Genomic DNA, 14,987 nt, shown 5'->3' on the forward strand with positions numbered 1-14,987 from the left:
ACCATTGCAAACTATCTGGACTACCTTCTTTAGACCAAAAGCAGATGTCCTCACGTTTTCCGATATTGAAAACCATTTGCAAGTAATTTTCCCCATTCACCTAGGTCCGTCTATTCATTTGTCCCCAAAGAAATCCAAGGCCGTTTGTATTTTTTTGCTTCTTGCATTGGCCTGCCATTTGCCTATTGGTTCCAATCTATTTGTGACACAACAGTGTAAACCCCTAATTTGAGGTCAAACTAACCCATGTGCTGAAGAAGGGTCACTTGATCCGTAACTTTAACTTTGATTTCTCTTCACAGATGCTGCCAGACCTAATGAGCTTTTCCAGCAATTTCTGTTTTTGTTTCTGATTTACAACATCTGCAGTTATTTCAGTTTTTATTTAACTTGTGCCATCTCCTGTTTGAGGAGGTAGGGTGTATGTTCAGTGTTGAAACTTTATTGCTGGAACAGCACAGCAGGTCAGGCAGCATCCAGGGAACAGGAGATTCGACGTTTCGGGCACAGGCCCTTCTTCAGGAATCATTCCTGAAGAAGGGCCTGTGCCCGAAACGTCGAATCTCCTGTTCCCTGGATGCTGCCTGACCTGCTGTGCTGTTCCAGCAATAAAGTTTCAACTTTGATCTCCAGCATCTGCAGACCTCACTTTCTCCTCCAGGGTGTATGTTCATCCAAACAACCAGTGTTTCTTGAACACACCAATATTTTAAGACAAAGTCTTGATGCAGAATATCGAATATTGTGATTTAACTTCAACTGATTGACCAGAAACAATCTGACTTATTTGTAATGTATTATTATAACTATTTGCATTGCCGTTCCTTTTTTAAATCCATTCTGTCAAAGCATACTGCTTTTTCTTATTACAGGAGACATCACTGCCAAATATCCAAGATGTGAGATGAAACCACGTTTGGGCAACTGTAAGCAGCAGATGGGGATGAAGGTGCGAGAAAGTCAAATGTCAGAACTAAAAGTCAAAATTAGCCATATGATAGTACATTAAGCTAAAAGTGGATTTTGGAACTAATGGCTGAGAAAGCAATTTTCTTTCCCCTCTCAATTTTTAAAAACACATTCAGTTTTTACTCATATAGAATGTACCAACTTCATTTATGCTGCAAAGTGGCCAATACAGTCATACAATACAGCACAGAAACAGACCCTTCAGTCCAACTCGTAAATGCTGACCAGATATCCTAAACTAATCTAGTCCCATTTGCCAGTAATTGGCCAATATCTCTCTTAAACCCTTCCAATTCATATACCTATCCAGATGCTTTTTAAATGTTGTAATTGTACCAACCTCCACCACTTCTTCTGGCAGCTCATTCCATACATGCATACACTCTGTGTGAAAACATTGCCCCTTAGATCCTGTTTAAATTTTTCCCCTCTCACCATAAACCTATGCCCTCTTATTCTAGACTCTCCCACCCCAGGGAAAAAACCTTGTCTACTTACCTATCAATGCCCCTCATGATTTCATAAACCTCTGATGGCTCTGATAGCCCCAGCCTAGTCAGCGTCTCCCTTTGCTCAAATCTTCCAAACCTGGCAACATCTTTTAAATCATTTCTGAGGTTGCCTTGTGCAGAATCACAATATGACTTTAGTCCCACTTTAACATGACAAATGTTGTAGCCAACACTGGAGACTCCAATGACCATGATAATGACTAGATGGTTTCTTTCCCTGAAGACTGAAGTTATAAAATTTAAAACTGATAAGTCTCTTCTTAATCTGTTTACTTTTTCAGTTCTGTATTCAGGATGACTAACTTTTCTGAGTAGATTACTGCAACTATTTAAGATTTTTCTATCCTGAGTGCACAAATATTAAAGCAGCAGTAAATAAAGTCAAAAGGTGGATAAAATTGTTTTAAAAAATGATCCATGCTTGAATTTAAGTAGTGTTAAGAACAATTCGAGATTATCTATCAGGCTGGTCCAAAATCCTGGAATTTATTCCTCAGAACATTGTGGGTCTACCTACAGACATGTATATTGCAGCAGTTCAAGACGACAACTCAACTCATCACCAGCTTCTGAAGGACAGGCAGGGACAGGCAATTAATGCTGGCCAGCCAGTGACTCTTAAAACTGAATTTCTTTAAAAAATGATCTTGTAACCACTAAAGAGACATAATTGCAAGAAATCAAAGCTGCAAACTAAATTTTCAGGGGTTTTCAATGACTAATGGGAAGCAAAGGATAATTGGGTAGTTTATTAGTGTAGATGGAATAAGTATGATACCAAGAGATGATTTAGAATTGGAGGATGTAGAATTCATATAGAGCTTAAAATGTACTGAGGAAGATGACCATGGTAGAATAAGTCTATTGGCCTCTAATACTTACTGTATGGTAGGACAGAGAATAAATTGGGTGATAATGAAGGAATGTAAAAAGAGGCAATATCTTATGGTTGACTTTAATCTTCATAAAGGTTGGGAAAGTCAAATTGGCAGAGATAGCCATAGGAAGAATTCATAGCACATTTGAAACCATTTCTTCAGATAATATGTAATGAATTGAACAAAGGATGAGATTATTTTAGATATGGTGATATGTAATGAGGTTAGTTTCATAAATAAACTCTTAATAAAAGATCACAGAAAGCTATGGTGAAAGCATAGTAGAATTTAGCATTCAGTTTCAGAGGGAGAAACTAGGTTGAAAATAACAGTGCTAAAATTAAGTAAGGTTAATTGCAAATGGTTGAGTGCAGAGCTAGCTAGTGTGAGCTGGGAAAGAAGTTTAGCAAAGATGGTTGGGAAACAATGGCAGATGCTGATAACAGAAATATATCCCACTGAGAAAGAAAGATTCTCGGAAGAGGATAAATTAACCAATGAAACTAAGGATAGCATCAAATTGAAAGAAAACGTACAAAGTGTCAAAAAAAAAAGGAAAGCCAGAGGATTGTGAAGGGTTGTTTCTGAAGAAAACTCAAATAAACTTTGAAGTAATACTAAGATGAACAGCACGGGCTTCTTTTAAACACATATAAAAAATGTGCAATGCAGCAAAAATAAGGAAACAATTTTTCAAAGTGTTTTAAAATCAAAACACCTTAAATTCTTTGTCAAAAATGGAAAATGACACACAAATTTTCAAATGGTAATAGATTCTCCACCATTATAAAGAAAGAAAAAGGCAGGAAAGAACATAGGGCCCCTAGTGAATGAGGCTTGAAAAAAATGATAATGGTAACGAGGAAATGGCAATGAAGCTGAATAAATTCTCTGCATCCATCTTCACTTCAGATATGACTAATAGCATTCCAAAAATACTAAATCAAGGGGCAAAGTTGGAGAGGAAATTTTAATATAATACTTTTTGCTAGAGATAAAATATTGGGAAAACATTTGGGGCTGAAGACCAATTTTATTCAAAATAGGAAGGAGACAAAAATGGTGAGTAAGTTGGCATAATACACGTTTTTGGAAAAATGTTAGTTTGTTATAAAGGATGCATTTAGAACATTTAGAAATGCATGACATAGAGTAATTGGGCAGAGTTAGCATGAAGAAGAAATCATGCCTGACAAATTTTATTAGAATTCTTTGGGAGATTACAAATGGGATAGATAAAGGGGAAGCAGTGGATGTAATGTAATAGATTTCCAGAAGGCATTTGACCGAGTACCTCACATTAGGCTGCTTAAGACAAGACCTCATAGTGTTGGAGGTAATATATTAGCATGGAGATAAGAATGGCTAAGTAATAAACACAGTTGGGAGAAGTGGGGGTTATTTTCAGTGCTGGAGCCCAGTTATTTACAATATGTATGAGTGACTTGGGTGGTAGAACTGAATGTACTTTGCCAAGTTTGCAGATGACAAATGGGTAGGAAGATAAGTGGTGAGGATGACCGAGTCTAGAGCAGGATTGAGACCAGTTAAATGAGGAGGTAAAAATGTGGCAGGTGGAATACTATGAGGGAAAATGTGATGTAATGCACTTTGGCAGAAACTATAGAGAATATTATTTAAATGGATAAAATCTATGAAAAGCTGTGGCATGGTCGGAGTTAGGGCCATGCTACATTAATCATGAAGAGTCAGCATCCAAATTTGGCAGGTAGCAGTAAATGGAATAATGGCCATTATTTCAAAGGGAATGATCTATAGTAGGGAGATCTTGCTAAAACCATATAAAGCACAAGATAGACTTCACCTAGAATACTGTGAACTGTTTTGTTTTCTTTATCTAGAAAGAATATGCTGGCATTGGAGCCAGTCAAGAGAATGTTCACTAGGTTGGTCTGGAGGGATTTTCAAAGAGGAGAGATAGAGTAGGTTGTTCTTATTCTCATCAAAGTTTAAAAATTGAGAGGTGACCATTATTGAAACTTGAAAAATTTGTAGTGGACTTGACAGGATGGATATGGAGAGGTTTATCTCCCTTGTGGGAGAATCTAGGACCAGAAGGCATAACCTGAGTCACTTCTTAAGTCCAACTGATACAAACCTAGCACAGTCAGACTTTCCTCACTACCCCTTCACCTTTCCTAGTTAGCTGTCTTTTCCAAATATCCTGTATTTTCTGGTGTCATTATGTAACCATTTCTCTCATGGCTATTAGTGCAAACTGAAATAAATAATCACCTGTTTATTTCAGATCCTGTGTGCATTCAGATAGAACTTTTTGTGTTTTGTTTGTTTTTTTTTATTATCTTGTAACCAGACTAAGACGAGCAATAACACTAATTACTAACACTAACAGTCCTCTCTAGTCTTTGCTTTATCACACCTTCCTGAATTTGATCCTCTTCCCTATACTATTTAGTTTAAAACCTGCTGTTTACCTAGTGATATAATTTGCAAGTACATCAGTCCCAGCATGGTTGGGGTATAGATTGTCCTAATGGTACAATCCCACTGTCTCAGAGATCATTATCTTTTGAAGTTCTGCTTACTTTGGTGCCTTGCTCCTCTTACTGACTCGACAGAATCTCTTTCTATATTCTACCTATGTCATTGTTACCTTTGTGAACTATGATGACTGGATCCTCTCCATCCTAAGATGATGCCCTGAATCCTGGCATCAGGCAGATATCACAGCTTTCTAGACATGTGCACGATCAGTCATCCTCACTATACTGTCCTCCACAACTATAACATTCCTTTTACTCCACATGAATCAATGGCTTCTTTTACCATGGTGCTATGGTGAGTCTGCTCATCTACCTTGCAGGCTTTGCTCTTATCCACACTGTCTAAGAGTACCTCAACAATTTGACAGTTGTGAAGTCTGAGGCTCTTCCTACAGTGTTCTCGTCTCTTTACCTACCTCACTCACGATCACATCCTCTGTCCCTTCATTGCTTAAAAAAACCACATGACCCTCTGAGATGTGACTGTTTTAGACAGATAGATCTACCCTTTTTATGTGTTGTGGAGTGTCTGCAGTTCAGCTTTCAGAAATCTTGATCAGGAATTCCTCTAACTGCTGAAACATTCTGCAGATGATTTGTCCTGGATTTCCTGAGCATCCAAATGCTCTGATATTCCACAGCTGCAACATACATTGTCCTATCATTGTTACTTGTGCTATTTGGTTAATCTACTTTCCATACTTAATTAACTAAGGATAATTCTTGTGTAGCAGAATTTACTGTGCTTTTTATTATTATTAATGAATTGTCGTAGTTGTGGGTATGTTCACCAAGCTGGGAAGTTGATTTGCAGATGTTTTGCCCCTATCTAGATGACATCTTCAGTGCTTTGGAGCCTCCTATGAAACACTTTTGTACTGTGAATTCTGGAATTTATTAAGTTCTGTTCCTGCTGCTTCCGGTTGTTCATGGTAGTGATTGGTATATTGTGTCTAGGTCTATATGCTTGTTGATGGCATCTGTGGATGAGTGCCATTATCATAGAAATTCTCTGGCTGTCCTCTGTTTGGTTTGTCCCTATGATTATTGTGTTGGCCCAGGCAAACAGACAACAAGATGGGAACCTACCAACAAGTGGGGTGGCACGTTGGCTCAGTGGTTAGCACTGCAGCCTTGCAGCATCAGGGTACCAGGTTCGATTCCAGCCTCGGGTGACTGTCTGTGTGGAGTTTGCACGTTCTTCCCGTGTCTGCATAGATTTTCTCCGGGTGCTCTAGTTTCCTCCCACAGTCCAAAGATGTGCCGGTCAGGCGAATTGGCCATGCTAAATTGTCCATAATTTTAGGTGCATTAGTCAGAGGGAAATGGGTCTGGGAGGTTACTCTTCTGAGAGTCAGTTGGGCCGAAGGGCCTGTTTCCACACTGTAGGGAGCCTTTTAAAAAAAAAAGGACTATGTACTCAAACTACTAGACCTGTGCTTGACAACACACTTAACACTCAACAACCAAATATATGAATAGATCAATGGAACACCTATGGGCTCACCCATCCCTGGGCTCATTGCAGGATTAGTGATGCAAAGACTGGAACAAACAGCCCTCCCACAAATCCAATCCAAACTCTGAATCAGATACGTGAACACCACTTTTGTTATTAAAAGAATAGAAATCAAGAGCACACACCAGATGATCAACCCTATGCCCACAGGGATCAGGTTTACAAGAGAGGAGGAAACCAACATTCAACTCCCATTCCTAGATATAATGGTAGAATGAATACAGAATGGTGAATGCACCACGTAAGTGTACAGGAAAACCACACACACACCAACCAGGTCCTGAACTAAAACAGCAACCACCCAAACACACACAAGAGAAACTGCATTAGAACCCTGTTCAAACGGACTATAACACACTGCAGGAGAAAGTGAGGTCTGCAGATGCTGGAGATCAGAGCTGAAAATGTGTTGCTGGAAAAGCACAGCAGGTCAGGCAGCATCCAGGGAACAGGAGAATCGACGTTTCGGGCATAAGCATTCCTGAAGAAGGGCTTATGCCCGAAACGTCGATTCTCCTGTTCCCTGGATGCTGCCTGACCTGCTGTGCTTTTCCAGCAACACATTTTCAGCCAAAACACACTGCAGCACTCCTGACCTATGAAGGGAAGAAGAACACCCCGACAGAGTATTTACCAAGAATCGATATCCCTGCAACTTCATCCGGAGGTGTCTACCAGACAAACAACCCAGCAACCCAACTCACTAGCCACGCTACCTTTTGTACAAAAAAAGTGTCTCAAATCTGACAGCCAGACCTCTCTGACCACTGGGATTCATGACCGCCCATAAACCGACAGCCATGCTCAGACACCACTTCACCAGGACAAAAGGTCTTATACCCATTATTGGCAAGACAAACGTAATTTACAAGATGCCATGCAAAGACTGCACGCAACACTATATAGGGAAAACAGGCAGACAACTTGCAACCCGCATCCACGAACATCAACTTGCCACTAAACACCATGAGCAACTGTACCTCACAGCCACACGCACAAATGACAAGGACTGCAAATTCAACTGGGACAACACAATGAAAATAGGACAAGCCAAATAGAGGACAGCTAGAGAATTTCTAGAAGCACGGACGACATCAACAAGTACATTGACCTAGACCCAATATACCGGCCAATACAATGAGCAACTGGAACTGGCAACCAGAAGCAGCAGGAACAGAACCAAATAAATTCCGGAAGACATAGTGTTTCACAGGAGGCTCCAAATCACTGAAGATGTCACTTTGACAGGAGACGAAATGTCTGCAAATCAACTTCCCAGCTTGGCAAACATACCCTCAACTGCAGCAACTGGCACCCAAGCCACAAATCTTGAGTCAAACCTTTAATTATTAATGAATGCTTTGTGTCCTCATCCAGAAAATACCTATCTCATCTTTCTTGTTGGCTGTCATGTCCAGTAACATTTCCACACTGAATATCATAAAATCTGGTTTTCTTATTTTTGCATTTGTGTAATTGTGTCATTTTATAATGTATTTAAATTGTGAAATGCATGACTTCCCTTATTCAAAATTCCTTTGTCTTTGCAGATTAAAACTACAGGTCTGGAAACCACATGTAGATCCAAGCAGGAACTTGAAGTGGGTAAGAGTTCATCGATTCATCTGAGATGTCTCCAGTGCTTTAGTAAAAGAGTCTTTGCTATTGTTTCAAATGGGTGTATATAGTCCTCTGTGTTTTATAGGAAAAGCCTTTCCTTTTTTAGGATTGACAAGGGAGAGATTTTCAAATCAACCTGTTCAGATATGCTATGATACATCTCTGGAGCAGATGGGACTTGAACCGAGTTCTCCTGGATCAGAGATAGGGACACTATAAAAATCTGGTTAGGATTGAAGAGCAGACCCAGTTCTAACAATCTTTACCTGTTTGATAGTTTTGGAATGATAGCTGAGTATACTTTGTGAACTTGAAGGTCCATTTGCAATCCAAGTAATCACTCTATTTTCCCTTTTTGGATATCATGATCTGTATTGTGACGTGGGCAACTCGCAGGTTTATTTCAGTGTTTGTGTTGAACTGGAACTTGGTGATGAGAAATAACACATCTTATTCTGTCATGGTGAATGCCTGTTTGCGTTGTCTGAAGTAAACTAGAAGTAAACTACAATAAAAGAGCCTCTCCAGGCAATAATTTAAACATGGCAATCATTCACTGCCTAACCCTTGAAAACAATCTATTTGTAGATGCATAAGGATCTATTCCCAACCTGATGAATACAAGTCTATGGTATTAAAATCTTTAGAGAAAGAAGTGTAATCTCTATGGCTTGAGGCTGATTCCTAAACTGTTTTTGTTGTTTCAGCCAAGCTTCGGAGAAAAAACAAAGAGTTGGAGGAGAAGATCACAATGTTGGAGCAGGAAAATGCTGCTCTTCGGCAGGGGAAAGAGAATCTTGTACCTGTTCCAGAAGAAGGATCCAATATCTAGTGCCTTATGCAGAAATGCCTGACCTTTGAAACATTTTAAGTTTAAAAGGATCTTGTCATGAATCTAACCAGCATTCACATAATATGAAATTGCTCTGACATCTTCAATTTGACTGAAGACAAGTAATTAACCAAATGTACTTTTGTGGACAGAAGTCCTAAATTGTCACCCAATTCTTGAACTTTGTAATCATGTTTAATTATGACCTTAGCATTGCTGGTTCTGAATCTTGCAGTATTAACTTTGAAAATCAAGATGCCTCAATATTTAATCTCGCTTTCCACTGACTTGCTTGCACTTTTCTATATGAATGTGTGTACATTGTACTTCTGTAAATTTTCTAAACAAATAAAATTTATCAAGTTCACATGTTGTCAGTGTATTTGCTGAAGATTCGCTGCTTCATTTGGCTCTTATCCATTTGATTCCCATCACTCCTTGTCCACAATAAAAATTACCTGAGATTTTTCCTTGAATTATTATTTAGCCCACAAACCCACCAACACATTAAAACAGCAGCTAATGAACTTGAAAGACCCTATACAGACAACAAACAAAACTAATGTCATTTTCAAAATGCCATGCAAGAACTGTAACAAACACTACATTGGACAAACAAGCAGAAAACTACCCACCTGGATACATGAACACCAACTAGCTACAAAACGACATGACCCACTCTAATTAGTATCCTCACATACAGATAAGGATGGACACCATTTCGACTGGGACAACACATCCATCTTAGGTCAAGCCAAACAGAGACACGCATGAGAATTTCTTGAAGCATGGCATTCCATCTGGAACTCTTATCAATAAACACATTGAGTTAGACCCCATCTACCACCCCCTGAGAAAAAGAAAATGACATCACCACAGAAATGACATCACCAACCCCAAGAAACCCAAACATATAAATACAAAGCAGGAATCATGTACAGTGCTTCGCCTGAGGCCCACTGAAGATGTTACCTGGTAGGGTGATGAAATGTCTGGAAATGAACCTTCCAGCTCAGCGAGCAAACCGACATCAAGAACCTCAACCTGAGCTACAAATCTTAAAACTCAAGAAGGGTTTAGAGGGATATGGGTCAAATGCAGGCAAATGGGACTAGGTCAGATTAGAATGTATGGTCAACATGGTTGAGTTGGACAGAAGGGTCTATTTCGTGCTGTTTGACTCTTGATGTAAAAGATATGAGGTTGTGAGAAACATGACATTTAACCTGAGCACAGTCCAATGAATCATGATTTCAGATGGGGTTTCTTTTTGCTTTTCAGCTGGTGGTGAATTTGGAGGTGAGGAGGACATTTAATCAGGCAAGATGGTGAAAATTAAGTTCTCTGCCATTTTCCCTCTTGCATTCTGATTCATTTCCAGACAAAAAATGCTTTGAATGATGTTCCTGCTCCAGTGCCAAGTGAGGCACTTAAATAGGCAATTAATTTATAGTTAAGAACTCCTTGATGCCACTGATCCTGCCACCAAACAGAGAACACAACATATGAAATGTCAGCTAGATAAATTAACACCAAATTTTCAACTCTTGTCTGAAATTAAATCAAATAAAGAATAAGTAAAGAGAATAACCAACCTTGTGGAAACAAATGATTCATTTAGTAAATATTGTGCCCATTCACTATCACTAAACTGGAAAATTGCAGAGCATAGAAGCCTGCAGCCAGAGATGGTGGCCTTGTGGCAGTGCTATGGGGCTAGTAATTCTGAGATAATATTCTGGGTATATAGGGTCAAATCACAGCATGGTAGATGGTGAGATTTGAGTTCACTAAATGATCTTAAATTATAAACTAGTCCGACAGCAACAACGTAACCACTCCTGACTGTTATAAAAGCCCATCTGCTTCATTGATGTCCTTTAGGAGAATTCTTAGCCGACCTGGACTAGTCCAATAGGGATAGGCAATAAATGCTGACCTGTAGGGATGACACCCACTTAACAAGAATAACTTATTTTTTAAAAAAATGCTCCCTTCTGTGATAGGTGGATCCCATAAGAACTGGGATGCATCATCACCCATGATTTATGTTAATGTTTATTTAGAAAGAGTCTATTACCATCTATGACCAGATATTTTAAACATAATAGCTCGTTGTTGCACAGAAACGTGACTCTATAATATTTGGCACTGCTTTTTCAATATTGACCAGAAACGTAACTAGAGCAGCCAGTTAAATACTGTGGCATTAAGAATGAGTCAAAGTCTGGAAATTCTGCAGCAAGGTACCTCATCTCCTGACTCCTCCAAAGTTTGTCCACCTTCTACAAGGCACAAGTTGGCAGTGTGATGGAATGCTCTCCACCTGAGGAAGCTTGAGACTAACCAGGACAAACAGGTTGCTTGACTGGCATCCATTCTAGCTCCCTCAACATTCAGTCCCACCCCATGACCACCACAACCATACTTGCAGAGTGATAACAGTGTATACAATGTAAAAGATGTACTGCAGGAACCTAACAAGATTTCTGCAAGATCATTGTCAAAACCTGTGAACTCTACCATCTAGCAGGACAAGAACAGCAGATGCATTGGAACACCACCACTTGCAAGTTCTCCTCCAAACTGCATACCATCTTGACTTGAAAATATATTGGCGTTCCTTTACTTGTTTGGTTGACATTCTGGAACTCTTCCACACAACACTGTGGATGCAACCACCACATGGACTGCAGTGGTTCAAGAAAACAGTTTACCATCTTCCAAAAGGCATAAGGAGCGGCATAAAAAACTGACCTCTTGCTCACATCCTTGGATGAATTAAAATTGCATATCAATTCAAATAAATATAGAATTTGTTACTTTTACCTATATTTTTCAAAACAGAATGCATTTCCCAGTATTCAAGACAAGATTATTTTAAAATAAACTCATTAAAGGTATACATCATTAAACGCATAGCTCATTAAGGCATAAAATTACTATTCTTGTATTCTGTTCACCTCACAATAAATCATAATGTTTTATCAGGTTTCCTAATTGCCATACCTGTATATGAACTTTTTGTAGTTGATGAATTAAGTCACCCAAATCCCTCTGCATTTCAGAACTCTACAATCTCTCATCATTCAGACAATGAGCTTTTTTTAAAAAAAATTCTTCCTGCCAAAATGGACAATTTCACATTTCTCACAAAATACTCCATTTACCACTTCTTTACCCACTCGTTGAACTTATCTGTTATCCCTTTGCAGTATCCTTATCTGCTCTTCACAATTTACATTTCCACATATCTTTGTGTTGTTACCAAAGTTGGCATTCATACTTTCCATCTATTCATCCACGTTATCTATATAAATTGCAAACAGGAAATGACATCACCACCCCAAGGAAACCTAAACACATAAATAAACCTAAACACAGGTCATAACACCAGTACATCATTGGAGGCTCACTGATGATGTTACCTAATATGGTAACCAAAGTCCATCAGGAAGTGGTCAACACGTAGTGTCCTTGAAACCCTTAGGGAAAAGGAGAGGGCGGATCCTGTTGACTGGTTCCCTGGGCAGACTGTACATCGACTATCCAGATATTCTGCTAAGGCGTCAGCGGAGCCCAATTTCTGGGTGGGACCCCTGTTCTTCTTAGGCAGGATGAAGTAACTAAGTAAGGTAGAATACCTCATCGCCAGAACTTTCCAACACGCACCAAGACATGGCTCGGTTGGTGGTGAGAAAGACTCTGCCTGTGAGATCCTTTATGCACGCCTGGACTCTCTGCCATCCGCACACTGCCCTCGAAGCGGCTGCAGAGGGGATGAGACTGTCACACACCTCCTTCTGGAATGTGCCTATGCAAAGGAAGTCTGGAGAGGAATGCATGGTATTTGTCGAGGTTCATCCCGAGCAGCTCCATGACGCGAGACTCCGTGCTCTACAGTCTGTTCCCCGGGACGCACACTAAGACGAACATCAACTGTGCCTAGAGGATCATCAACTCGGTCAAAGATGCTCTTTGGTCTGTCCGAAACCTGTTGATCTTCCAGCTGAAGGAGTTGACCCCGACTGAGTGTTGCATACTGGCACATTTCAAGGTCCAGGACTACGTGTTGAGGGACGCGCTGAAGCTTGGGGCAGCTGCTGCCAAGGCGTAGTGGGGAAAGACCACCGTGTAACATCTGCCTGCCAAGAAGAACAGGGGGCCCACTCAGAAATTGGGCCCCACTGATGCCTGAGCAAAATATCTGGATGGTCAATGTACAGACTTGTATATACGAATGATTAATTCCGATGTCTGTATGTAAAGAAGTGCGATGTGTGCATAAGAATGGAATGACCAATTGTATAGATATCAAAATAATATTATGAATAAAGCATATTTTTGAAATTAAAAAAAAGTTCTTCCAGGACGGGGCTATCCCATTGCACTTCGGGTGTGCTGATGCCTGCGATTTCCCCAAATGCGGGATACTCGACTGCAAAATTTGTGGTAGTGGGGGACTGTGTCCGTGCTCTCCCCTGATTTACAAACAAAAAGCAGATGTTACATGTCAATAGATGGCGCCCACTTATGCTTAATACGGCTTCCTATATACCATGCATGTACGTTGAATTGAATTTCACCTAAGTCGACAGATATGCAACACGCGTCTTACTTAGTTACTTCATCCTGCCTAAAAAGAACAGGAGGCCCACCCAGAAATTGGGCTCCGCTGACGCCTTAGCAGAATATCTGGATAGTCGATGTACAGACTTGTATATACGAATGATTAATACCGATCTCTGCATGTAAAGAAATGCAATGAATACGGATGTATGGCGTCACCAATTGTATAGATATCAAAATAATTTTATAAATAAAGTATATTTTTGAAATGTATGGTAACAAAACATCTGAAAACGAACCTTCCAGCTCAGTGAGTTAACTGACATCCAGTTGCGACCTCAATACCAATCCTGTGGCATACCAATTGTTCCATCTTGCCACTCTGAAAAATACACATTTATTTCTACTCTCTACCCCATGTTAGCCAGCCAGTCTTTTACTCATGCCAATATGTCGCTCCCTACACTAAGAGATTTTATTTTCCATAATAACCTTTGATTCGCATTTTATCAGATGCTTCTGGAAATCTAAGTCCAGTGCATCCCCTGGTTCCTCTTTATCTACAGCATGTGGTACCTCCTCAAAGAAACTCAATAGATTGGTCAAACATGATTTGTCTTTTACAAAACCATATTGATTTTTGCCTGTTTGCTTTCTTTAACAATGGTATCTAGCATTTTCCTTATGACCTATGTTAACCTACATCGTCTGACATTTCTTATCCATTCCCTTTTTGGATAAAACAGTTATATGTACTATCTTCCAATCCTTAAATCCAGGGAATTTTGGAAAATTAAAACCAATGTATCAGCTATCTCTCTAGCTGTTTCTTTTAAGATCCTAGGATGGAGTACATCAGGATCCAGGCACTTATAATTTTCCTGAGTTACTCTATCCCTTCTATTTCTATGCTGTATTGCGAAGACTGATGCAAAATACCTGTTCAATTGATCTGCCATCTTCTTATTTTAGATTTTACCAGCTTTCCCTTGCATTCTAATTTTCCCCTCCTTATTAATTTTTTAGTCTTTATTTTGCTATTTTTGTGTTATGTCTAATCTTCTGAGCTGTCACCTGTTTTTGCACAATTTATGTTTTATTTTTAGTTTGTCACTATCTTTAACTTTGCTGGTTAACCGTGGATCATGGATCTGTCCCTGGGAAATTTTCTTGCTCTTTGGAATGTCTGGTTTGCTGCTGATGTATGTCTGAAACATCTGAGATTCTCAATTATTGTCAAGTGAATTAATATTGAAATAATAGTCACATCCTTATGCATCCTCTGACAACTGCAAGAGCATATTTGCACAAAATCAGTATTGACAACATATGGCCTGTTAGCTATTCAATCTGTCACTGCATTATGTAGGTTTGTCAACTGTTGAATTTTGATCAGCAATGCCACTGCTTTCACTTACTACTGTTCCTATGGTCAACTGATGTGTCTCTTTACTGAGTGCCATACTGTAAAATGGGATAGTCTGATTTAAACAGTGAGGGAAAAAGGTGGAACACTTTTTCAAGTTTTCGTAAGCAAAAGAAATTCAATGATAGATGTAACAG

The 14,987-nt window shown here is 39.4% G+C and overlaps 1 protein-coding gene and 1 non-coding gene across 3 annotated transcripts in view; both read left to right on the forward strand.

Moving 5' to 3' along the window:
* Positions 1-9,222, forward strand: part of LOC122557394 (uncharacterized) — a 31,101-nt gene extending 21,879 nt beyond the window's left edge. The window contains exons 4-6 of one of the 2 annotated variants that reach the window (XM_043705057.2): positions 873-949; positions 7,954-8,008; positions 8,731-9,222. In XM_043705057.2, coding sequence (XP_043560992.1) covers positions 873-949; positions 7,954-8,008; positions 8,731-8,855 — 257 coding nt within the window. In that variant the 3' untranslated portion in view covers positions 8,856-9,222. The remainder of the gene's footprint in view (positions 1-872; positions 950-7,953; positions 8,009-8,730) is intronic. The other variant, XM_043705056.2, reaches the window with a different exon arrangement.
* Positions 9,223-13,174: 3,952 nt separating this feature from the next.
* Positions 13,175-13,339, forward strand: LOC122557567 (U1 spliceosomal RNA). The gene has a single exon (XR_006313869.1). It is a non-coding gene; the product is annotated as a U1 spliceosomal RNA (small nuclear RNA).
* The last annotated feature ends 1,648 nt before the right edge of the window (positions 13,340-14,987 follow it).

The sequence above is a fragment of the Chiloscyllium plagiosum genome, unplaced genomic scaffold (assembly GCF_037043375.1).
Source record: "Chiloscyllium plagiosum isolate Xiang-an unplaced genomic scaffold, Cpla_swu_hap1 HiC_scaffold_11, whole genome shotgun sequence".
Taxonomy (NCBI): Eukaryota; Metazoa; Chordata; class Chondrichthyes; order Orectolobiformes; family Hemiscylliidae; genus Chiloscyllium; species Chiloscyllium plagiosum.